General features: G+C 58.0%; 1 protein-coding gene across 2 annotated transcripts in view; it reads left to right on the forward strand.

Moving 5' to 3' along the window:
• The window catches only part of DNMT3A (DNA methyltransferase 3 alpha), a 182,787-nt gene that overhangs the window by 128,516 nt on the left and 28,212 nt on the right, over positions 1-26,059 (forward strand). For both annotated transcript variants that reach the window (XM_067550482.1, XM_067550484.1), the window contains exons 8-10: positions 24,786-24,995; positions 25,311-25,469; positions 25,577-25,684. In XM_067550482.1, coding sequence (XP_067406583.1) covers positions 24,786-24,995; positions 25,311-25,469; positions 25,577-25,684 — 477 coding nt within the window. The remainder of the gene's footprint in view (positions 1-24,785; positions 24,996-25,310; positions 25,470-25,576; positions 25,685-26,059) is intronic.

Below are 26,059 nucleotides of genomic sequence, written 5' to 3' on the forward strand. Positions count from 1 at the left end.
CTTGCACTAATCTGCAAAGACACTAGTGTCTCCCTGCAAATCCCTCCTGAGTAGACATTCTACACAATGCCTATAGGAAATTGGAGGTGATAGTAGCTAGCCAGGGACCTGCAGTCCCCACGACCAGAGCAAAGTGTTATATTAACTTGGAACGACTTGGAAGCAGGTGAGTTATGCCCAGAGCTAGTCTGTGTAGCCATATGCTCTGGTCATTGGCACCTTCCTCTCTCCCTTTATTCGACTGTTGCAGTCCTGTTGCACCGTCTCTTGCATTGGACTGTGAGCTCATCAGGACACCCACAGCTTCTAAATCTGGGTCTGTGCAATGCCCCGCACAGTGGTGCCCTGATCCTGACTGGGGCACTAATGAGATGGAAAAAGGAAAATACTAAGGGTTGGTCAGAGTTTCCTTCATCCCTTTTTCAGTGGGGGAAATCACTTTCTTGTACTCCTCACGTGTCAGACATGTCGGCAGAAAGTGTTCCTGTCGCTGGCTATATTTATTCCGGAGCTGGCGGTGTCATTTCCAGTTTGTGGAGGTGTACCTCCGCTAGCTCTGATCGAGGCCCTGTGCTAAAAATAGAGGGTAGCCAGGATGGCATGAGAGGTGGGCCGGGCTAGCCACCCCAACTACATGCCGAGGGTTTGGGACAGGATAGCACGTGGAGTGGCTAGCCCATGCTGCCACTTGCACTGGCATAGCTACGCATCTATCGTTAGCGAGCTAGCTGCATCAGCGCCTGTGTGGCTATATCTGCCCAAGATGGAGATTACCCCTCAAGCTCCGCGGCTTGCACAGTCGCTCCTCTCGGGGGTTGGGGTTGTGCTTTGTGCCTCCTACTTTCCACCTCCACTTTATGGTCACTGATTCTGGGCCTGGTGAGCGTCTCTTAGCTTTGCAGGTTGCACTGCGCAGAGGTAAGGGCTGGAGTGATGGGCCGGTGCGGGGATCCGTAGACTGGATCGTGTTCTCATGTAGGCGCCTGGCGGGGAAGGGGGCGTTTGCTGCTTTGGTTGAGGTGGCACCGGAAGCTGAGTGGGCCTTCCTGTGTGCCGATGGGCAGCGGGGACGGCCCGGGTCTGCTCTGCACCATCCTGGCTGGGGTTCCTGTGCACGAGGCGTGTGTTTTTGAGACTGAACAGTTGGGTTTCTCTTGGGGTTTTGTCCAGTTGGCTGTTAAAGTGGCCCCGGGGCTTAGATCCCAGGTACAGTGGAATGGGCTGGGTTCCACCGTCGGAGGCTGTGTCTGGCTAGTGGTTTCTCTGCGGCGTAGTTTACTTTAAGCCTCTGTTCAGTGCGCAGCTACACGGATCTAATGAGGGTCCGTTCTGTGGTGCTTGAAGGGTCAGTGCCGGGTGCTGGGCTGAGTCCGCGGCGTTTTTCGTCTCTCAGGCTGATACGGGTCTTCCCGGGTTCTTCGCGGGTGAGCTAATGAGCGTCTGCGGGTAATGACGCAGCCCACGTCTCGGGGCAGAGTCCGGGGGACTGGTCAGTGCTGTCGAAGCTCCGCTGTCCGTGGGGAGGCTGAGTTTTATCCGTGGAAGGGAGGTTGCAGACAGAGAGATTCGGGGTATTTCCTGCTCCTGTGTGTTCAGTTACAATCTCTGCCCAAGCCCTGATCGCCTGGAACAGTGATGGTGGCAGCTCCCGCCAGGCTGCCCGAGCACTGCTGTGCTCACACCGGTAGCTGGTGTCCTTCTCTGAGCCTTGTTCTCTGTCCTGCTCCCAGCACGCTGCCCTGGTGCCCTGCCTGCACCCTGGGCAGCCCCTCAGCCAAACTGGTCCGACAGCTTCCTTCACTGACCTTTGCTCTGTCTCCTCCTGCCCTCAGCCTTCTCTGACCTTGCCTGCGAGAGAAATTGACAGTTGTAAGAACTGCTCTGTGCCTTGTGCAAACCTCAGGGCTGCGCACCAAAGTGCTGGGACCAGGATACAAACGACTCCCGCTGGTGGGAGCAGCCTGGGCTCAGCAGCGATAAGAATTGGTTCCGGCGGAGCGGCCGCAGTGCTTCAGCCATCCCAGAGCAGAGTGGAAATCTCCCAGAATCCTGCTGGGCCTGAGAGACAAATACCCATAGGTCATTGCAACTGAAGCTGTTTGGAACTGTCTGCAGAGTGGACGTTGGGCACAGCGTGTGGTGTTACCGCGGTGTGATTGTCTTCCACTGCCCGCAGGCACTGTTGGTGTGTTGTGGTGTCCCCGGCGGTGTGATTGTGTTCCACTGCCCGCGGGCACTGTTGGTGTGTTGTGGTGTCCCTGGCGGTGTGATTGTCTTCCACTGCCCGCAGGCACTGTTGGTGTGTTGTGGTGTCCCTGGCGGTGTGATTGTGTTCCACTGCCCGCAGGCACTGTTGGTGTGTTGTGGTGTCCCCGGCGGTGTGATTGTGTTCCACTGCCCGCAGGCACTGTTGGTGTGTGTGGTGTCCCCGGCGGTGTGATTGTGTTCAACTGCCCGCGGGCACTGTTGGTGTGTGTGGTGTCCCCGGCGGTGTGATTGTGTTCCACTGCCCGCGGGCACTGTTGGTGTGTGTGGTGTCCCCGGCGGTGTGATTGTGTTCCACTGCCCGCGGGCACTGTTGGTGTGTTGTGGTGTTACGGCGGTGTGATTGTGTTCCACTGCCCGCGGGCACTGTTGGTGTGTGTGGTGTCCCCGGCGGTGTGATTGTGTTCCACTGCCCGCAGGCACTGTTGGTGTGTTGTGGTGTCCCCGGCGGTGTGATTGTGTTCCACTGCCCGCGGGCACTGTTGGTGTGTTGTGGTGTCCCTGGCGGTGTGATTGTCTTCCACTGCCCGCGGGCACTGTTGGTGTGTTGTGGTGTCCCCGGCGGTGTGATTGTGTTCCACTGCCCGCAGGCACTGTTGGTGTGTGTGGTGTCCCCGGCGGTGTGATTGTCTTCCACTGCCCGCGGGCACTGTTGGTGTGTGTGGTGTCCCCGGCGGTGTGATTGTGTTCCACTGCCCGCGGGCACTGTTGGTGTGTTGTGGTGTTACGGCGGTGTGATTGTCTTCCACTGCCCGCGGGCACTGTTGGTGTGTTGTGGTGTCCCCGGCGGTGTGATTGTGTTCCACTGCCCGCAGGCACTGTTGGTGTGTGTGGTGTCCCCGGCGGTGTGATTGTGTTCCACTGCCCGCGGGCACTGTTGGTGTGTTGTGGTGTCCCCGGCGGTGTGATTGTGTTCCACTGCCCGCAGGCACTGTTGGTGTGTTGTGGTGTCCCGCCTGCCATTCTCTACTCACCGCAGCTCACAGGACACAGCTGCCCCCCTGGGAGACGGTTGTTATCTCAACACTAAACATTGCCAGGGGCTCTTTGCATTTGCCCCCTTTTGTCCAGCTACTCTGCAACACAAAGAGTCAGTGACCGGCAGGCGGGAGCCAGCTTCTCTGCAGGTCCCCATCAGACAAAAGGGCATGCTTACCCGCACCGTCCCCCTGCCGCTGGGGCCACCGGCCCTCTCCAGGTAACCCTTTCTAGGGAGCATTTCCCCATTCAGGGCAGGAGTGTTCTGGTACTGGGGGTGCTGCAGAGCAGCCCAGCTCACTGCTGCCGCCACACGTGCCCCTCGAGAGCGGGCAGTGGGCAGCACGGGTCCTGCGGGTGGAGCAGGCAGGCTGTGCATCGGCCACCTCGCAGGGAAGTGGCTGAGTGGGAGCGGTAGGTCAGATGACAGCTGAAGTGCAGGGCTGTGTTTCAGCATCACATCTGCTGTTGTATCAGAGCCACACGATTACCGGACTTTGAACAGCACACATACAGCGACAGTAACACGTGATACAAACACACGGCGACAGGTAATACGTGATACAAACACGCGGCGACACACAGTGACAGGTAACACGTGATACAAACACGCAGCGACACGCAGCGACAGGTAACACGTGATACAAACACGCAGCCAGAGGTAACATTTGACACCAGCACACGTTGACCCGGAAGTGACTGAGTGCAGGCATATGCTCACAGGCCGGCCCTGTCACCCCATTCCCAGCTCTCCCACTGGTCCCTGTTTTGTGTCGGGGTGGGTGAGAGCACACACACACACACACACACACACACACATGTGCACACATGTTCACACGAGGCAGCTTGCATGACATGTGATTGTCTCTGGCACTGGTGAAGAATCCCCTTTGTTGGCCAGCCAGGACAAACGGCGCTCAGCAGTGTGCTGTCTGACAGGAGCTGTGCTCGAGCACGGTCCAGTTGTGTAGTGTAGACAGGGTCTCACACCCCAGGAATGCTGCACCATTTCTCTAGCGGGCATCTTCCCTGTGAGCATCGGGAAGCAGCTGTGAACTGCCCTTAATCGCCCCCGGGAGCGGTGCTTTGTGTGCTTGTCCGTGCAGACGGAAACCTGAGCCGGGGGCGGCGAAGTGCCTTGCCCCGGGGTCCCGGCTGAGTCAGTGGGGGCAGCGCTGGGAACAGGAGCGGAGCCGCTGCCAGGCCGGGGCTGGAGCCGCTGGACGCCGCTGGCCAGGGGGTGCGGGAGGCCGCGCTGCGTCGCTGTCAGGTGTGTGGTTGTGGGGTTCCCTGCCCTGGTACTGGGGCGGACTCGCTCCGTCCGTCCGTCCGTCTGTCTGTCTGTCTGAGGGCAGGGCAACCCAGGCCTAACCGACGGGCTTGGCCTACGCTGGGGACATTTCCCCGGGGGCGGTCCGGTCCGGTCCGGTCCGGAGCAGCGGGGCCGGGAGGCTGCCGCGGTGCGGTGCGGGGCGAGCGGGCAGGGCCGGGCCGGGCCGGGCTGAGCCGGGCTCGCCCCGCCTCCGCGGGGGCTTTTCAGCGGCTGCGGGCTCCGGCCGCGCGTGGGAGCCCAGCGCCGGGCCGGGCCGGGCCGGGCCGGGCCGGGCCGGGGGCTCGCTCGCTCGGGCTGCAGCGGGCCGCTCCTTTGCCTGCAGCCGGCGCTGCCCCGAGGCCGGGCTCCCCGCTCCCGGGCCCTGCCTGGCTGCCTCCCCTCCCCCCGGCCCGGCCCGCCCCCCGGGCAGCCCCGGCCTGGCCCCTGCCTGGCCCCGCGCCAGCGTGTGCAGACCCCCCCGGCCCCGCAGCCAACCAGCCCAGCCGGCGGGATCATGTGACCCGGAGTTCCCAGACAAAGAGCCCGGCCTTCCCTCCGCGTGGCCCCCCGGCAGCCCCCCGCCGCCCGGCCCCGCCCGCCCGCTGCACGGTCCCGCACGGCCCGGCCCGGCCCGGCGCGGCAGAGGCAGAGGCGGCCTGGGGGGCCCCGCGCACAGTCATCACCTGCCCGGCGGGCGCGCAGCGCAGCGCACCTGGCCGCATGGGTAGGTGGGTCCCCGCACGGGGGAGGGGGCGGCCGGGGGGGGCCCCGATCCCGGGCTCCGTCCCGCCGGGCCGGCGCTGAAGTTCGCCCTGTGCAGAGCGGCGAGGGGCAGAGTCTGTGCGCCCCGGAGACCGGCGGGGGGGCGGATCCCTTCCCGGGGGGGCTGAAAGCCCAGCGGGGGGATCCCGGGGGGCTGTGCTTTGGGGCAGAGAGAGACTCCTCTGGGGGTAGGGAACCCCGAGGCGGGCTGTGCCTTGGAGGGAATCCGGGGCAAGAAGCACCCCCTGGCAGCGGGCGGAGTGGGGGTTTTGGAGGGAAATTCCCTGGCCGGGTTGTGGTGGGGCGGGTGGGGGCGTGTGAGGAGAGCACACGTGTTTTGGGGTGTTGAGGGGTGCTCGTGTTCTCTTAGGGGGGAGGTGGCGGTTCCCAGATCCCCAGGCCAGGAGGGATGGTCCCAGTGTGATTATCTAGTCTGGGACCAGAGCAGAGCTTTTCCGAGAACATCCAGCCTTGATTTAAACATTGGCCAGGGATGGAGAATGTACCAGGACCCTTGGTAAATTGTTCTGAGATTTATTACTCTCCCTGTTAATAATTTACACCTCCTGTCCCGTCTGAATTGGTCTGGCTTCAACTTCTAGCCGTTGGATGGTGTTAGATCTTTCTCTACTAGACTGAAGAGCCTGTTATCAAATAGTTGTTCCCCAGTCCCCACGTAGGTACCTCGAACCTTCCCTTTGTTAAACTACACAGATGGAGCGAGCTCCTTGCCGTGCTCACTATAAAACAGGCTTTCTAATCCTTTAAGCAATCTGACTCCTGACTCTTCTCTGAACCCTCTGCAGTTTATCGGCATCTTTCTTGAATTGTGGGCAGCGTTGCAGCACTGCCAAATACAGAGATAAAAGAATCTTTCAACTCCGACTTGAGTTTCCCCTGTTTATACATCCAAGGATCGCATTAGCCCTTCTGGCTACAGCATCGTGCTGACAGCAGCACCATGCCCAAAGCTTCTTTAGGATCACTGCTTCCTAAGATAGAGTCCCCATCCCGTAAGCATGGCCTGCATTCTTTGCCCCTGGATGCAGACGTTTATAAGTAGCCTATTAAAAGGTGTATTGTTTGCTTGAGACCAGTTTACGAAGCAATCCAGAATGTTCTGTCTCAGTGACCCCTTCTTTTCATTATTTTCCACTCTCCCCGTTTTTGTGTCATCTATAAGCTTTATTTAGTTTACATATATAAGTAGATTTGATATAAATGTTAAATAACGTAAGGCCAAGATCCCTTCCTGTGGGACCCTGCTAGAAACACACCTCCTCAATGATGATTCCCCATTTACAGTTACATTTTGAGACCTATCAGTTAGCCAACTTTTACTCCACTGAATGTGTGCCATGTTAATTTTATATCGCTTTTGTTTTTAATCAAAATATCATAGAGTACCAAGTTAAATGTCTGTCTGTTACATCAACATTATTACCTTTATCAACCAAACTTGTAATCTCATCAAAAAGATATCAAGTTAGTGTGACGTAAACCCATGTTGACTGGCATTCATTATGTTACCCTTCTTTAATTCTTTTTTAGTCAAGTCCTGCATCAGGCACTCCATTATCTTGCCCAGGATCAATGGTAGGCTGACAAGCCTATAATTATCCAGATGTCCCATTTATCCTTTTAAAATATTGGCACAACATTAGACTGGAACTTCCCCATTGCTCTAAGACTTATTAAAAGTCAGCATTAATGGTCCAGAGATCTCCTCAGCCAGCTCTTCTAAAACTCTTGGATGCAAGTTCTCTGGACCTGCGGGTTTAAAATTAGACGTTTAAGTTTTTAGTAGCTGCTGTTTAACATCCTCCAGAGATAGTAGTGGAACAAGTGTTCTCATCACCATATGATCAGACTGTATCATCTGTTTTTCCCCAAATACAAAACAGGAATATATATTGAAAACTTCTGCCTTTTCTGCCTTATTACTGATAATTCTACCACTTCACTCTGATAATGGACCGGTGCCATTGTCAGAATTCCATTTTTTATAGCTGCACTCACTTCTCCTGTAAACGTGCTTCGCTTCTCTCCCCCCCAGGGATCTTCACCCCTGTTCCCTCCCCCCAAAACTCATGCTGCGCCCTAGGGGATCAGATTTCCTTTAGTTCAGTGATCCTCTGACTGAGGCTCTGGAGCCACAAGTGGCTCTTTAATGTGTCTCCTGCAGCTCTTTTGATGTTGATATTGACGTGATATTAAAACACTGCAATTTAATTATTAACCAGTTGATGTTATTAACTAGTCAGGATGCTTTTACTATGTTATTAAGCACTTGTAGAATACTTGGTCAGTCATTTTGCTGTGAGAATTCTGTATATATATAAACCTAAATATTTCCCGTCAGACTGTTCAGATATGACTATATAGCATTATAGTGAGTGAAACAGTGAATTGACACTACGGTGGCTCTTTTGGGTAATGTTGATCGCCGATTTGGCTCCTGAACCACTGCGGTCTGAGTATCACTGCTTTAGTGGTTCTTGGCCTCCTCTGCCGTCTCTGCCTTGTGCTTGGTGAGGGATTCATTTAAACTATTCGTTCAGACTCCTGTAAGTGTGTTGGCTGCCTGGACAGGTGTTGTGGGATGGAGACTGATGGGGACTGGCCGGGTCTGACTGACGGCCGTGAGCAGGGGAGAACGTCTGGGTGATGCCAAGAGGGCAGGGGAGAGCTAAATAACCAACCTCCTTTGGTAGCAGAGGCATGAGAGGAATTCTCCCCCTAAGGCCAGCAAGCCCAGGCTGCGAATGAGGGGTGAGAGGCCTGACTGCAGGGTGGACAGAGGAACCAGGGAGGTGGGGCTCCAAGGAACTCCAGGAGGGCAGGGCAGAGGCTTGCCCAGGTTTTGGGCACTCCGTATTCATGAGCCGGGGGATCTCTGGCTCTGGCTCTCCAGCTCTGTCCCCACCTGGCAAATGCAGTGGGTTTGTTTTACTGTACAGTGCCCCGCGGGACGGGAGAGGAAGGGAATGCTCTGCTCCCGTCTGGAGGGAGGCACTCTGCCAGCGAGAAGCAGGGAGGATGGGGAGGGGATGTCACTTTGCTGTGTATGCGGCTGCCCATCTGCCTGCCTGATCCCTGCTAGGCATTTCTAGGCCCTAGGGTGGTGCACGCTGGGGCTTCCCAGGCACTGTCCCTGCCGTGGCGCATGGCTGGCCGTGGGCAGGAGGGGCAGCGACACAATCACTGGGGCAGCTGGCTCTGTCTAGGGGAGCACGAGGGAATCCCACAGGAGGGTTCTGCAGTGCTGGTGCCAGCGTTCCCAGCTGTGTCTATTGTGGGAGCCCCGGCGGGGCGGTGAGAGGGAGAGTAATGGGGTACGTGCTGCTAGGTCTCCTTTTTGTCCGTGCACAGGAATGTGCTGCTGTCCGTCAGAGCTGCTGGGAGAGCTCAGGGCAGGCTGGCCCATCCAGACAGCTGTTCCCGCATCCCTCCTGCAGGCTTGTCACCTCCTAGCATCTGTCTCTGTGTTAAGGAGGGCCCAAGCTAGTTTGCTGCTGGTGGAGGGAGCTCAGCCAGCACCCCAGGGAGCCGTGAGGGTTGTCAAAGTCGTTCCCAGCCCTCACTCCATTTCTCTGTGTTTCCCCATGCCCGGCTCTGAGCATTCACATGTGTTTTTATAGCCACATTACCTCCCGTCAGCGAAACACATGTGGCGGGGCCGCCAGTCCACCCAGAGCTGCTCTGCTCCCTGCCTCTGGACCAGTGGGCTTGAGGGAGGGATGGGAACTCTGGGCTGGGCCACAACTGTAGGGACTCCCCTAGGAGAGCACAAGGGAAGGCCCCTCGGCAGGGCTAGCTCCTGCCTGACCAGAGCCTTAGCGCTGGGGGAAGCAGCTCCTCTTGTCCCAAAGCACCAGGGGTGACTGGCCACCCACAGACAGTCACGTAGGCACGGGTTCCAGCCACGTTCCTCCCAGCCCGCTTCCGGGCCTGCTGTTGCCCCGACATTAGGTATGTGGGTGACCGGCCGCTGGCATGGACCGGGCTTTACACAGGGGCGGTGCTGAGAATGGGTTTGAGAGGGCTGCAGGCTGCCCCGGGTTTGCGATAACCAGAGCCCCAGTCAGCTCTCCAGCCACGGCGGGGACCAGATCCCAGCCCTCCCCGGATCTGCATGTGTTGGGCTGGAGTCCCCGTCAGCTCCGGCCTCTGTCAGCCCTTCCAGGGACCAGGGGCTGGGTGTGTCACGCCTTGCGGCCGTGCTGACCCGGGGCAGGCCTGGCGCACATGGAGAGCCAATAGCCCCTGCTTGGAAGGGTTCTCAGGAGGTGTGTGGCATTGAAAGGGCAGGACCCGCTGTCTGGAGGGCACGGTGTGGTGTGCTGTGGTGATGGATGGCGGTAGAGGCCCTGCCTGCCCTCAGAAAGCGGTTGGGGGAAGGGGCCGGTAGCGCTGATTGAACTTCCTCTTGAATCCTCTAGAAGAGGAAACGACATGTTAATAAACCAGGCTGATGTGACGAGAGGGGGAGGAGCTGCAAACTCCAGGGAGGCCAGAGCCAGAGACTCAGGGAGATGTGGGGAGGTAGAATCTAGCAAGGCAGGGCTGGAGGGACTCAGGAAGTCTGGTGCCCCCCCCAGCGCTGAGGCAGGGCAAGGAAACCTAGACTATCCCCAACCGGTTTGTCCAACCGGTTCTTAAAAACCTCCAGTGATGGCTAGCTACAGCCTTCCACAGCTTACCTACCCTTATGGGTAGAAAGTTCTTCCTAAGCTTTAACCGAAATCTCCCTTGCCGCAGTTTAAGTGCCTTACTTCTCCTCCTACCTTCGATGGACTTGAGAACCATTGGTCACCATCCTCTTTACAACAGCCCTTCACATATTTGAAGGCTATTATCAGGGCCCCCCCTCCCTCCCTTCTCTACCAAGACTAAACATGCCCAGTTTATGGAACCTTTCCTCATGGGTCAGGTTTAATCATTTTTGTTGCTGTCCCCTGGACTCTCTCCAATTTGGCCACATCTTTCCCAGTGTGTGGCTTCCAGCATTGGATCCAGAAGTATGGGTTGGATGAATGGACTATAAGGTGGATAAAGAGCTAGCTAGATCTTCGGGCCCAATGGGTAGTGATCAACGGCTCCATGTCTAGCTGGCAGCCGGTCACAAGTGGAGTGCCCCAGGGGTCAGTGCTGGACCGGTTTTGTTCAACATCTTCATTAATGATCTGGAGGATGGGGTAGATTGCACCCTCAGCAAATTTGCAGATGACACTAAGCTGTGGGGAGTGGTAGATACCCTGGAGGGTAGGGATTGGATACAGAAGGACCTAAACAAACTGGAGGATTGGGCCAAAAGAAATCTGATGAGGTTCAACAAGGACAAGTGCAGAGTCCTGCACTTAGGACGGAAGAATCCCATGCACAGTTATAGACTGGGGACCGACGAGCTAGGCAGCAGTTCTGCAGAAAAGGACCTGGGGGTAACAGTGGATAAGAAGCTGGATATGAGTCAGCAGTGTACCCTGGTTGTCAAGAAGGCTAATAGCATATTGGGCTGCAATAATAGGAGCATTGCCAGCAGATTGAGGGAAGTGATTTTTCCCATCTATTTGGCACTGGTGAGGCCACATTTGGAGTATTGTGTCCAGTTTTGGGGCCCCCACTACAGGAAAGATGTGGACAAATTGGAAAGAGTACAGCCGAGGGCAACAAAAATGATGAGGGGGCTGGAGCACAAGACTTATGAGAAGAGGCTGAGGGAACTAGGCTTGTTTAGTCTGCAAAAGAGAAGAATGAGGGGGGATTTGATAGCAGCCTTTAACTACCTGAAAGGGGGTTCCAGGGAGGATGAGCTAGGCTGTTCTCGGTGGTGGCAGATGACAGAACAAGGAGCAATGGTCTCAAGTTGCAGTTGGGGAGGTCTAGGTTGGATATTAGGAAAAACTTTCTCTAGGAGGGTGGTGAAGCACTGGAATGGGTTACCTGGGGAGGTGGTGGAATCTTCGTCCTTGGAGGTTTGTAAGGCCCGGCTTGACAAAGCCCTGGCTGGGATGATTAACTGAGGTTGGTCCTGCTGTGAGCAGGGGGTGGGACTAGATACCTTCTGAGGTCCCTGCCAACCGTAATATTCTAGGATTCACTGGTGCCAAGTAGAGCAGGACAGTTACCTCCCGGGTCTCACATCTGACGCTCCTGTTAATACACCCCAGGCTGATTTTAGTCTTTTTTGCAACTGCATCGCGTGGGGTCGTGTTCAGTTTGTGATGCACTGTAACCCCCAGATTGTACTCAGCAGTACAACTGCCTGGCCAGTTGTTTGCCATTTTGTAATTGTGCAGGTGATCTGTCTTTCCGAAGTGTAGTACTTTGCACCTGACTGTGCTGAATGTAATCTTGTTGATTTCAGATCAATTCTCCAATATGTCATGGTCATTTTCAGTGTTGATCTCCTCCTCCAGTGTAATTGCAGCCCCTCTCATCTTGGAGCTATCCACAGACTGTATCAGCATCCTCTCCGCTCCGTCACCCGGGTCATTGCTGAAACTATGAAATAGGACTGAGCCCGGCAGGACACCACTAGATATGCCCTCCCAGTCTGACAACAGACCAGTGAGAAGTACTATTTGGAGTACGGTCTTTCAACCAGTTACGCAACCACCTTCCAGTAATTTTATCTTGGCCACATTTCCCTACTAGCTTATGGGACTGTCACATGGGAATGTGTCAAAAGCCTTATTAAAACCAAGATCTAGCATGTCTACTGCACCCCTCCCCCATCCGCTATGCTAATAACCCTGTCAAAGAAGCACAGTAGGTTGGTTTGACATTATTTGTTCTTGACAAATCCATCCTGGCTGTTCTTTATTACCCTCTTATCCTCCAGGTGCTTACCAGTTGATTGGTTAATCATTTTTCCAGCATCTCCCAGATGTCGAAATTAGGTTGACTGGTCTGTAATTCCCAGGGTCCTCTTTGTTCCCCTTTTGAAAGACAGGTACTGTGTTTGCCCTTCTCCAGTCCTCTGGGACCTCACCCGACCTCCACGAGTTCTCAGAGATAATTGCTAACGGTTCTGAGATTGCTTCAGCTAGTTCACGGGTTCCCAAACTTTTCATCAGTACAACCTCATTTTAATTATTTCCTCCAGAGACCCCAGACAGCAGAGAGGATGCCACTTTGTGGTGCAAAATGTCATCCTCCGCTCATCGTGACCTCACGCACTGTACGTGCAAGGTCCCTCTGTGCACAGCAAATGGTGTTCTGCACACACTCAGGATTGCCACAGCCCCATCTGCTGATGGCTTGGGGAACACTGCTAGTTCTCTAAGCATGCTAGAATGAATTTCACCACTCTCTGCTGACCGGAATCCATCGAACTTATCTAAATATTCTGCAGCCCGTTCTCTCCCTATTTTGGCTTGTGTTCCTTCCCTCCTCTTGTTAAAATGAATTGTGTTGAGTATCTTTGGTCACCAGTAGCCTTTCAGTGAAGACTGACGCAAAATAGGCATTAAACATCTCCACCTTCCTGATGATGTCCATTATTCACTCTCCTTCCCTGCGAAGTAGAGGGTCTGCACTTCCCTTCATCTTCCTCTTGCTCCTAATGTATTTAAAGAACTTCGTCTCCCTGCCTTTTATGTCCCTTGCTAGGTGCAATTCGTTCTGTGCCTTAGTTTTCCTGGCTCTGTGCTCTTCTTTCGAATGCATCCATCCTGCCATTTTGCTAGGATTCCTTTTTGATTTTCAGGTCATTAAACAGCGCCCGTGGGAGCTATATTGGCTCTTACTATTCTTCCTATTATTTCTGCACATCGGGATAGTTTGCAGTTGTGCCTTTAATATTGTGTCTTTGAGAAACTGCCTGAACTCCTTTATCCTTTAGATTTTCTTCTCCTGGGATCTTCCCTATCAGCTTTCTGAGGGTGTGAAACCTGCTTTTTCTGAAGTCCATTTTCTTTATTCTGCTGCTTTCACGCTTACTTTCCTTAGACTCAGGAAATCTACCGTTTCATGATCACTTTCACCCAAATGCCTTCCACCCTCAGATTCGTAACCAGTTCCTCCCTGTTGGTCAGAATCAAGTCTAAAATGGCTGTCCCCCTGGTTGCTGGCTCCACCTTCTGAAACAAAAGGTCGTCTCTAATACATTCCAAGACATTTCTGTTGTTTGTTCTAGAAATGCCTTGTCCACCTCCTGCTCCTGGGTCAGTGTCTGTTGTAGACCCAACCCTGATATTGCCACTGTTTTATTCCCCCTTTTGTCTGTACCCAGAGGCTTTTAGCTGGTTGCCTCTGACGTCTTTCTGGACCTCAGAACAACTGTATATGTTCTAGATGTAGAATGCAACATAGCTGCCCTTTTTTCCCTGCCTGTCCCTCCTGAACAAGCTGTCCTGCTCTACACCAGTGTTCCAGTCATGAGGTTTATCCCACCAGGTTTCAGCAATGCCAGCTAAGTCATTATTTAGTTTACACACTAATACTTCCTGTTCTTACGGTCTATTCCTCCTACTCCTTCTGTTAATGCCCAGACCTCGAAGATGTTGTGCAGATTCCCCCATTGTTTTCCCGCTTGTTGCTCCTATGACCCTGTGGTAATTTTCCGGCCCCCTTGCAGTATCTAGCCCTCTGATATCAAAGTTCCCTTTTTTGTACCTACCTGTGGGCTTTTGTCACCTGCCCCTTTGAACCTAGTTTAAAGCCCTGCTCACTAGGGTGCTGAGTCAATGCACGCCGCTCTTTCCTGGTTGGTCAGGTGGAACCCGTCTCTTCCCAGAAGCATGGCAGGGGGGAAACCCCCGGACTAACCAAAACCCTGCTGCTCACTGGAGCTGCGCGAGGCCAAGGGAGAAGGGGGCAGCAACGGGAGCCTGACCTTGCAGTGGGACAGAGACCCAGAAAAGCCTGGAGGAGAGATTGACTGGCAGAGGGATTGCCAGGGAGCTGCAGGGCCCGGCCTGGGAGCGAGCCCCTGACCGGCACTGGGCATGGCCAGCTGCAGCCCGGAGTTGAGGATGGTGGTTGCTTGTTTTGCTCACGGGGGCGCTGGGCGCTGTCTGTCAGAGCGGTCCCCGCCCCCAGACCATGCACTCTCTGAGGACAGGTGAGGGTGGGGGCGAAGGAAGGGGAATTCACTCCCGTGCAGCCCTAAGGGGTCTTTTCTGGCCCCTGCGTGGGGGTCCCCCCGTGATGGGGCTGACTGGCCACCTTTGGTGATGTAGTTCCAATGACACACCTCTCAGCCTCTCGCCCCAGCAGTAGCCCGCTCCAGTGTCCTTACCCCCCCCCCGACCACGGACCCTTCCTCCCCTGAAACGGGCTTCCCTCCCCAGGGAAAGGAGCCACGTCAACACGGCAATGCGTCCTGGCCGGTGTGCAGGCGGGATTCCAGAGGAATGGGTGGGGGTGGCCTTGTGGGCCAGGCCAAGGCCCCTTGGCCTAGTGGAAGGATGGGCAGTGCAGTAAGCGACAGTCAGAGAAGGAAGGAGGAGGGGCAGAGCAGCGGGGCCTTGGGGGTGAGGTCTGGTCAAGGAGGCAGAGTTATTCCTCGGGAGGGAACACCCCCATTGGAGCAGCTTCTCTGTGTGCGTCGGAGTGGCCAAGGGGGGCGTCAGGAGGCTGGAGAGGAGGATCGGTGGGCGAGAGCGAGAGCCTGGATGCGAGAGCCTGCGGTGTGGACAGTCATGAGGCTGCCAGAGAAACATCTGGAGGAAAAAGCAGCAGGGTTTGGCCCCAGGCCGGATGAAAGGAGCGGAGGAGCCGGTCCTGGGCAGACGGGGAGTGGGGAGGAGAGCTCAGGAGATCATTTTAGCCATGCGGAGTTTGAGGGGGTGGCGGGATGCTGCAAGGGACGGACTGGTTTGGAGGGAGATGGGTTGGCGGGCAGAGGTGGATTTGGCCATCGGCAGCAGTGATGGGGAGCTGAAGCTGCGTCAGCAGATGGTCCCCATGAAAGCGTGGGAAGGGCGTGTTCTAAGAGTCTGGAGCTGGGGATGCCACAGAGCAAAGGATGGTTTTGGCTGGATCAGGAGAGCTCTGGGACAGTGGCATCATCTCCAGAGGGGAGGGCTGGGAGCCCTGGGGACTAAACTCCAGTAAAGAGTTTTCACTGGCCGGGAAGATCCAGGAGAGGCCCCACTGGGCCTTTGGCCAGTTGGCTTTTTATGCTAGAGTGTCTCCGGGTGTTGGCAGTAGCTGAGCGGGATGTGAAGGTGGCCGTGGCATGGGGAAGAGAAGGTGAACTGCTCAGGACAGGGAGGATACGGTATGCTGGTGCTGGGGGCTGAGGAGATGCCCTGTGGCTCCCTAGCCCAGGGCTGTGTTGATGGCGTGTTGTGGCAGACGTTGGGCGCTAGCACAGCAGGCTGCCTCTCACAGGAGCGGTGGCAAAGAGAGGAAAGGTTGGGAGCGCTGGGAACAGCTGCTCTTTCCCCCTCCCGAGCCCTGAGGAGCTGTGGAAGTCTGACCCTCGCAGCCATGTTGCACAGTGGTTTGAGCCATGCAGTCAGCACACGGCTAGCCCTGTCCCTGGCACGTCTGGTCTGCAGGGCGTGTCCCGTCTGGTTTCAAACATCCCTATAATGGGGCTCCCAGATCTCCTCCCAACCCCTGCCAGGACTCTTAGCCCTCCTGCGGGAGACACCGCCCACTGAGACCCATTCTTCTGCAAGTGCGCGCACGTGTCTGTCCTGCTGTAGATGTGTGCGCTCCTTGGGCACAGTGAGCGGAGAACTTTGTCCCCTCACGGTGCCCGTCGGGGCTGCTGGAGCCCCCTCTGCTGTCTGATGCCACTGGGTGCTGGTACAAGGGGGCAGAGCCAACCCTCCTCCAGCAACGGTCGCTGCCGCGATCTTAGAATACTGATCATCAGGGCTTCCCTCAACACTCTGATGGGCAGGGATTAGTGAGTTGGACGGGTTCGTTTCGCTAGTGATGCTGCTAGGTTAGTCTTTTTGGAGTACGTTTCCTTTTCAGCACCGAGATCAGTCCCGGAATGATACACCCCGGTTAGCGTGGCAAGCGCTACTGCATGTGCGCTAAATCCAGGGCAGGCAGGAACACGGACCCAGCCTGTAAAGCGTTTGGGAGAGTCCCACGTCAGTGACAAACGTCACCTCTGCAAGGGGTGTACGCTGTGCTCAAAGGAGGATAGAGGGCGAGGCTCAGGTGTTTACTCATGGAGGCGGTGCTTTGCCCCCGTCGGACTTGTCGTGTGTGGAGAGCCCCCTGAGAACATCAGCCTCAGCGCAGAGCACACCAGAGATGTCTCTGGCTCCTCAGTCCCACACACCAGGACCGAAGAAAAAAGGCTGGGGCCTTCCTCAGTCTCGGTCCTGTGCTCGCTCGTGTCAGGGCCTCGGCCTAGCAAAGGCAGAGACCCCAAGAAAGACGGGAGAATGTCTCTCTTGGGAGAAATCTTCAGCTTAAAAAGAACATGTGAATGCTCATGCTGGGTCAGAGCCGTGGTCCATCTAGCCCAGGGTCCTGTCTTCCGACAGTGGCCAGCAGTGTTTCAGAGGGAGTGAACAGAACAGGGCAGTTCTCGAGTGATTCATCTCCTGTCATCCAGTCCCAGCTTCTGGCAGGCAGAGTCTTAGGGACACCCAGAACATGGGGTTGCATCCCTGACCAGCTTGGCTAATGGCCATCGATGGACCTGTCCTCCATAAACTTCTCATTCCCTTTTGAACCTAGCTATATTTTTGGCCTTCACAGCGTCCCCTGGCAACAAGTTCCACAGGTTGACTGTGCGTTGTGTCAAGTACTTCCTTATGTTTCTTTTAAACATGCCACCTGATCATTTCATTGGGCAACCCCTAGTTCTTGTGTTATGCGAAGGGGTAAATAACAATTCCTTGTTCCCATTCTCCACAGCAGTCATGATTTTATAGACCTCTATCGTATCCCCATTCAGGCGTCTCTTTTCTAAGCTGAACAGTCCCAGTCTTTTAATCTCTCCTCACATGGCAGCGGTTCCATACCCCTAATCGTTTTTGTAGCCCTTCTCTGTACCTTTTCCACTTCTAACATGTCTTTTTTGAGATGGGGTGACCAGATCTGCACACAGCATTCTAGGTTTGGGCGTCCCATGGATTTACAGAGGAGCATTATGATATTTACTCTTTTATTCTCTCTCCCTTTCCTAATGGTTCCTCACATTCTGTTAGCTTTTCTGACTGCTGCTGTAGATTGAGTGGATGTTTTCAGAGAACTGTCCACGATGACGCCTAGATCTCTTACTTGAGTGGGAACAACTAATTTAAACTCCATCATTTCATATGTACAGTTGGGATTCTGTTTTCCAATGTGCATCACTTTGCGTTTATCAGTATTGAATTTCATCTGCCAGTTTCTTGTCTAGTCATTCAGTTTAATAAGAGCCTTTGATGAAGGACCTTGTCAAAGGCTTTCTGAAAGTCCAAGGACACTGTGTTAAGTGGATCACCTTTGGCCACGTTTGTTGGCACCGTCAAATTCTCCTAGGCTGGTGAGGCATGATTTCCCCTTCCAAAAGCTGTGTTCTCTTCTCCAGCACACCTTGTTTGTCTGTGTCTGATCACTCTGTTCTTTACTGTACTTCCAACCAGTTTGCCTGGCCCTGAAGTTAGGCTCACCGGCCTATAGTTGCTGGGATCACCCCTGGAGCCTTTGTTAGAAGGGATCGCTACCTCTGGAGCCTGGGCCAGGTCTGTGGCTGTCCCCTGAAAAGTCCCTGGGACACAGCCATCAGCCACTGCCTCTCCCTACCACTCCCAAGGCTGCAGGTGACTTGCTTAGCTTCTCGGTACCGGCAGCCTCCTTAGTGAAAGAAGGTTCCCAGTCAGTGCCGATGCCTGCAGCTCCTGCCTCGCCATGTCAGGAGCTCACGGGACTGCTAGCCACCAAAGCACTGCAATGGCCTGTGCGGCTGAAGGGCAAGCTCTGACGCCTTCCCTGCGGCGGGGTACCTGTCACCGGGACTGGCTGGTTCTGCTCCTCTGGTGCCAGACCGTTCAGATTCTTCATCATCGCATTCAGAGGCACATCTGCCAGTGCCCCACCCAGGATAGGACAAATCCTTCCTCAGAGACTTGGGGACCACGGGCATTCTGGACACCGGAGGCGTTTCCCCTCCCGCTAGGTCTTCCCGCAGCCGTCTCACTCCCATCCATCTTTTCTGAGGGCACCAGTCCATTCATGTATGCCACCAGGTAGCCAAGGTAACCCTGCCAGCTAGAGTGTTGGTACGGTCCATCAGAGCACAGGCAAGTGTGGTGACTTTCTCGGTGCGTGTCCAGTATCCGGCCTTTGCCAAGCAGCGACTCGGTCATCGGTCCGTGCTTGCGTCTCAGTGTGCCTTTCCCGTCAGGCCAGGGACGGTGCCGATTTCAGACAGGTTGTCTCAGGTAGACTGCGAGCCCACAACTGCTTGTGTCACTGATAGGGGAATGGACATGTGCAAGCACTTGAAGAAGAAGAGACAGTTACCGACCTTTCTGTAAGTGGTGTTCCTCCGAGATGTGTTGCATGTGTCCCTTCCATGACCTGCCCGCCTTCCCCTCTCTCCTGGAGGCTATCTGGTCTGCAGGAACCAAAGGGGGTTGCGAGCAGTTTCCCCTCTTACACCAGCACACAGTGACCTCAGACAGCAGCGGGGGCTCTGATGGGGGAAAAAGTTCTTGGTTAACTGAGCGCAGGGCAAGCACTCACCTACAGCGGGATGGACATGGGCAAGCACTCACAGAATAGCAGTTACAGGTGGGTAGGCTGGTTTTTCGCCTGCTGGGCCGTCTCTCCTGAGATTCAGCCTGAAATGTCCCTTTCTGATTTCCAGCCCATTCTTGCTAGTTCCCCTTCTTAGGCTTCTGTTAAATAACGTCTCCCTCCCCGGCGGCTTCCATCCTGCAGTGCTTTGCTGAGGGGACTCTGACCCCCTGCTCCCTTCGCCAAACCAGGCAACTGGGCTCCTTTACCTCCCATTTCTCAATATCTTCCTGGGGGTCAGGTGCCTGCATCTGAGCGCAGCATCCCGGGACAGCCATGCCAGCACACTGCAGAGCAGACCCATGCCCTGGCACGGGGCACAGCCCAGGATTTGCACTGCCAGACCCCCCTGCAATCTTACACCCAGCGCCTGCTCGGAGGCCGTGCTGAGCAGCCCCCAACTCCGGCTGCAGGTTGCAGAAGCTAAAGGAGCTTGGCTCCTGTGGACGTCAGCCGCAGGCTTGGTGCCCCTCTCCTGCGGTTCTCGCAGCCCTTCCCAATGTGCAGGGTTCTCCCACTGACTCAGGATCATTCACTGATCCCGTGGGTCCTCCCTGTCCGTGTTCCTAACCGCCGCAGGACCCTGTCCTCTCTGCTCGTCTCAGCTCCTCCGGGCCTCGTTTCCCCATCTGCCTGGTTCTTTCACAAGGGCGTTCAGTCAAAGCAGCCCTGCCGCGCCTGCCGGATCGGGGCCAGCGCCCCCTCGCAGCTGCCAGGCCCCTCTCGTGGGGTGCTGCTCTGCGCTGCCCACACGTTGGCGCTCTGGCTGCCTCCACACAGGCTCGTTGAGGGGTTCACTCTAATCTGATACTCTGATTTCAGCAGCTGCCTCTTCCCGCACGGCCCTGGCTTCCCCCGGTGCAGGCTGCAGCAGATCTGTCCCGCCAGCGCCTGGCCAGTGGATTGGGCACAGCCTGAGGGGGCCTGTTCGTTCTCTCACGGCAGGCAAAACCTCCCTTTGCGTTGGAGCATTTCCCCAGAGCTCGTGAAATACTTTTCCTGGCTCCCGCTCCTCCTCCTGCAGATACCAGCCAGGAGGCTGGCTCTCCTTCCCCGAGCCCCAGGGCCCAGCCGCCCAGAGGGGGGGTCACTGCTGAGCACCCCGCCTGCAGCTAGTCTTTGGGGCTAGCCCCAGTCCCCAGGAACTGCCACTGGCCGTGGGGGGAGGCAGTGCAGTGCTGGCAGGGGCTGACGACCTCTGGCTCACTCGCCTTGCAGTAGTGGGTGGCTGGTGCCTTTTGATGGCCAAGCCCTTTCCCTGCCGGGCCGGGCAGCTGGCCTCTTCCTTCCACAGCCTAATTGCTGCACGAGGCCCTGTAAACACCCAGTTATTGGCGCCTTGTGCCAGGCGGGAGCAGCTGACCAGCCAGTGGGTGTAGGCACAGCCTCCCTGGGCTCTGGTGCCCCAAGCGCTTGGGGCTGTCCATGGGGGCTGCCGAGCTGCCCCACCCTTCCCAGGAGCAGCAGCTGCAGAGCTCCTTGCAGGCCACGGCCCCACCTCCGGGTGCTGTGCAAACACCCCCAGCTGAGCCCCCCACCTCGGAGGAGGACAGTGTTGTCCCAGGGTGGGGGGCACTGAAGCACAGAGCGGGGAAGGGACTTGCGCCAGGCCACAGCCGTCCACTAGGCCACACTGCCTGGGGGGAGGGGAGTAGGCTTGCTGGGGGGTGGCACTGCTTTTGGGGGGAATGAGTAGACTGGTGCCAGGGGGAAGGAGGGTGTTAGGTTGTTGCCATGGGATGTGGGGTGTGTGTGAGTAGGCTGTTTCTGGGAGCTGATGGGGGGGGAGGTTGTTGCCATGGGGACGATACAAGGGGCCCAGAATAGGCTCTTGCAGGGGGAGGTGTACTGGTAGGCCGGGGCACCACTTGGGGTCTCAGGCTGGGGGGACGAAGTCTCAGAAATGTGCCGAACGCTTCCTGAGCGTATCCTGTGTCAGCCGTGCGAGCACCGGCAAACACCGCGACAGAACAGGCAGTCCTGCTTACCCGAGGCATTGCCTGAAAAGCTGCTAATGGAGGGAGATGTCCCACGATGTCACCGGCCCTTTCTTACCTGAGGAAAAAGGGCTCCCCTGGCTGCCGTTCTCGGCTCCCTCTCCCGGCAGTCACAGAAATAAACCCAAGCCAAGACTCGGCCCAGTGCCCACAGGGCCTGTGCGTGCTGGCGAACCTCAGCCTGCTTTCCATTGCAGAGCCACGGGCGTTTACACCAGCATTAAACCAGGGCTGTACGGGCGTGGAGCATCAGAACTCGGGCAGCGTTTTACGCTGGCGCCAGAGACCCGGGCTGCTGGGCTGGGGATAGGAACCCGGCCAGCTGCACGTGGCTGGGCTATTTAGATAAATACTGGCCTTCTCCAGCAATGCAGGATGGGCTGGGGCAGTGGAGCTCGGGATGGAGATGGGCCTGGGCCGGGGGAGGCCGCAGGGAGTGGGTCCTGGGACTGGCAAGTGGTGGACTGGCTGAGGAGGCAGAAGGGGAGGAGTGGGGACAGCTGTGTGTCTGCAGGATGGGGGCCATGAGCTATGCCGGTGGGACTGGAGGGAACAGTGCGGGGGAGCTGTTACAAGAGCGGGGGTGTTGGGACAGGGCTCTTCTGTGGGTCGGGGTGTGATTAGAATTGGGGGCTGGTGTGGAGGCTGAAGGGGGGCCAGGAGCTGGGTTTAGGGCTGGGAATCTAGGGGGTGTGGAGGAATCATGAGGCTTGCAGGGAGATGATCCCAGCGAGGGGGGCGGGTTAGGGGCTGGAGTTTGGGGAATGGACTTTAACAGATCTGATCCTGGTGTGTGAAGCGGGATTGGTGCTTTTCTGTGCTGTCTCCCACCCCACTAGCCCCCCGGCAGCCGGGCTGGGCCCTTCGCTCCAGTCCAGCGCCTGGGACTGAGCCGGCCTGGCCTGACCCACATCTCTGGGGGCTGGCTGTGCAGTAAGAAGGGCCTGGCAGCGTGGCCATGCCAGCCCCCCCTGCCACGCCACCACTGAGCACTACCAGCCAGGGACAGAATTCACCCAAGGGCCTTCCCCTCTCCTCACCCCCCTGGGGTTCCCCTGCTGGTAGGAGTGGGGCCGTGCCCGCGTTTTTGGGGGTGGAATCCCAGCCAGGCTCCTGCCTTTGCTGGGCGGGTTGCTTTCCCCGCATATCGCCCCCCGCCGGGCTGACGGGTGGCATGGAACGGGCTCCAGGAGCCTGCAGGGCCCGGTGGGGGCCCTGCTGTGAGCACAGGCTGAGCCGGGTTTGCCAGCTCTGGGCCAGGCTCTCAGAATGGGCCCAGCCCTTCGCTCTCCCGTGGCCAGCCCCGGGCAGGGCCCCGCAGGTCCCTCTAGCTCGCGGCCACAGCAGCAGCTAGTGCCTGGGGGAAGGCCCATAATGCACCTGGCCAGGAGTCCTTCCCCAGGCTGTGGGCTGAGGCTTGGTTAGCCGGATCGCAGCCCTGGGCACAGTGCTGGTGTAAATCACCCCCAGGAAAGAATCCCCTGTCAGCGGCTGTGCCAGTGAGACCCAGGCGTGCGCCCCCTGCTCTGGTCCCGGGGCCGGGCAAGGGCCGAAGCAGCGATTCAGCGCTCTGCTGCTTGTACGCCTCAAATTCCTCCTGGCCCCAGCGCGAGAATGGCAGCAGCAGTGCAGGGCCCTGCGCTCGGCTCTGCCAGCCTGTACTGCTCTGCACCAGGAATCCCGCGGCAGCAGCCTGGGCCCTCCAACGACTGAGCTGTGATCTAGTTACAAAGCCCCCTGAGCCCCACGTGTTCATAGTCCTGCCTTGTCTAAGACGCCTGCCCTGCAGTCAGCTGGGCGCCGCCTAGGCCTGGAGCTTGTCTCCCGTCCCCGAGTGCAGGGACGCTCTAGATTGGGACGGGCAAGCTCGCAGAGCGCTGGAGTCACCGTTCCTAGGAGCTTCCCGTTGCTCGTGGCCTGCGTGCCTCGCCTGTGCCGTCCGAGCCCCGGCTAGGTAACGCAGCACTCCTGACGTGCCGGCTGCGTGCAGGGATGATGTGGGCTCGAGGGCAGCCCGAGAAGCCAGGGCCCATGCAGCAGGACTTGGTCTCCCTGCCAGTCAGGAGGGTTCTGGAGAATGCAGCCCCGTTGTGCGCAGGTGGGGGGGAAGGCAGTGCTGGATGGGAGAGTTGGGGCAGGCTTGTCCCTGGAGTGGGGTGTGTCCCCTTGGAAATGCTGCTGCTCCTGCCACTGGGGTGATGGGTCTCCCGCTCCAGCCCCTGCATCCCGCCCTCCAGGCCGGTGGCTGGGAGCTCTCCTGGCAGCAGGCGCGCTGTGTGCGCTATTTCCTGTGCTCTGGATTGCAGGGCTGGTCGGTGGGACGTGCAGCCCCCAGGTCTCTCCATTCCCTCCTGACCCATCCTCCCAGTCAGGCTCTGAAGACTCGGCTCTGAGGGGTCCCAGCCCTTTGCTACCCTTTCCCAGCTGTGCCATGCTGGGTCTGACAGCGCCTGGGAGGAGGAGTTGGGGGGACAGGGAGGGGCAGTCGCTGCTCCGCACCAGCAGGTGACTAGGGCCCACCCACAGCTTGTGCCCTAGTGGTTTTGCTAGAGGCTGATGAGAGCAGAGCTAGCTCCTGGCAGGTCCCAGGATGCCCCACAGTACCGTTGGCCCAGCATTCCTGGGCCCAGGCTTCCCCGAGGGCAGCAGGCAGCATGGCCGGAGCAGGGACGCCCTTCGCAGCAGGGCTTGAACAGTGTGTCTTGGGAGAAGGAGCCAGTGATTTGGTTCCCAGGGTGCTGCCGGGCCACCCACGCCTTGTCTCCAGCCGTCTGGCCCTTCCTTTGTGGTGGGGAAAGCCGTCCCCGGGCCACTCCCCCTGGCATAGCCCCCCCGTCAGGAACCGCCCCAGCCTGGGCCTCCTGCTGCAGACAGCGCGGGGCAGGCTTCTCCTGACTGTCTGTGCTTGGGCCACCCCCTGCTCCCCCTCACTGAAACCCTGGCTTGTGCTAACCCTGCCCCGGCCCTTTGGCTGGGCATCTCCTGCAGAGCTCTGGCAGTTCTGCAAGCGGCCCCTCGTTTCCTGCTGCCACGGCCATCCCCTGGGGACTCTGTGCAGGGAACTTGGGGAGCAGCTGCCCCCTTCCAGGGGAAGGACTGTCGGTGCCCTCCCCCCGCACACCTGAGCCCTCTGTCACCTCCCCTCCACCCTGAGCAGGCTGGAGAGATTCCCCACCGGCAGCGCAGGGCAGGGTGCTCTCCCCAGCCCGCCTGGGCAGCGCTGCGCCCCGGGGGACAAAGGGCTGGGTCTTGACCCTGCAGCTCCTGGCCAGGGCCCGGCCCCTCCGACAGGGTGGAAATGGGCACATCCAGTTGCTTGTTCGCACCAGCTGCGTGAAGGACCTGGCTGTCCCGGCCAAGAGGGGAGCCCTCCCATTTCGCTGAGGGCCCCCCACACAGTGCCCCACTGTACGCACCCTCCCCCCTGGTGATGCAGCCTGCCGTGCCAGACTGGGTCCCCCACATCGTGTGCGCCCCACGTGTGTGCAGCTGGGAGTTCAAGGCCCAGGGTCGTGCTGGGCCCCTAGGGTCTTCTCCCAGACTGAGCCCACGGCAGGAGGGGCCAGGACGGAGCCTCACTGCTGCTGGACAGTGGGGCCCTGGGGATAAGAGCCGGGCCCAGCACCTGAAGGCAGGTGAACTGAGCATACCTGAGGGGGATCTGCGCTTGGCTGCCCCCACCCTTCCCACTGCTGGCTTTTGAGGGGTCCTTTCTCCCTGTGGGGCAGCAGGCGGCCCTGACTCCCCATCTGCTCTCTCTGCAGGCTGAGAAGAAGGCCAAAGTCATTGCCGTCATGAACGTGGTGGAGGAGAGCCCCCGGGCAGAGCCCCACAAGGAGGAGGCCAGCCCGCCTGTCTTGCAGCAGCCCACGGACCCCGCCTCGCCCAACGTGGCCACCACGCCTGAGCCAGTGGTGGCCGACGCCGTGGACAAGAGCACATCCAAGTCGGCTGACGACGAGCCGGAGTACGAGGTGAGCTCAGCCATGAGGACGGGGGGGCAGGTCCAGCGCTCCTGGGGGCAGATGTGGGGGGTAGTGTGTCGGGAACCCTGCCACGCCAGCCCTCCGGAGCACCAGTACCGCGCTCTGGGACCTTGGCCACCTCCAATCCCCTTCCACCCTATGCCCCGTCCTCCCCTGCTCTCACCTCCCCCCAACTCCCCTTACTGGCCTCGCACATGTCCTCCCCCTGCCCATTCCTGTTCCCCCCTTGCCTGAGTCTCCCCCCGTCCCGGGGCAGGCTCAGCCCCGTCTCTGACGGGCTCCGTTTCCTCCCTGGCTTGGCAGGATGGCCGGGGCTTTGGGATCGGTGAGCTGGTGTGGGGGAAGCTGCGCGGATTCTCCTGGTGGCCTGGCCGGATTGTGTCCTGGTGGATGACGGGGCGGAGCCGAGCCGCTGAGGGGACTCGCTGGGTCATGTGGTTTGGTGACGGCAAGTTTTCTGTGGTAAGTGGCAGCGCCAGGGACGCCCCGTCCCCGGCTGGCAGAGCCCTGGCTTCATGCCGTGTTCTCCTGCCTGGGGTGCTCTCCTCTCACCGCTCGGCTCCCCGCAGGTCTGCGTGGAGAAGCTCTTGCCGCTCAGCTCCTTCTCCAACGCCTTCCACCAGGCCACGTACAACAAGCAGCCAATGTACCGCAAAGCCATCTATGAGGTTCTGCAGGTAAGAGCGGCTGGCCGGACACCTGGCGCGGGTGGCAGGGATACCAGGGACGAGGGAGGCGTGGGTTTGAGGGTCTGCGCCAGCCCAGACTGCTGGTGCGTGGCCACGGGCAGGTCCCTCAGACCCTCCGGCCATGCCATCGAGGGGATTAATGCGTTACAGGTGGCGAGGTGCTCGGGGGCTCAGAGAGGGGGGCAGCTAAGTAGCAAACACCCGAGAAGGACCCCCCTACCGGAGTCCTGCCCACAGCCGGGCCATGCGCTGGTCCCTGGGCTTAGCCCAGCCAGGACTGTCTGGAGTTTTGCCCCAGCTAACCTGCTTCTGTGCTCACGCCTCTTCCTCTGCAGGCGGCTCAGCGGGTGCCCGCGGCGGTGC

Source organism: Emydura macquarii, unplaced genomic scaffold (genome assembly GCF_026122565.2).
Source record: "Emydura macquarii macquarii isolate MOO-44397 ecotype Brisbane River unplaced genomic scaffold, CSIRO-AGI_Emac_v2 contig_1300, whole genome shotgun sequence".
NCBI lineage: Eukaryota > Metazoa > Chordata > Testudines > Chelidae > Emydura > Emydura macquarii.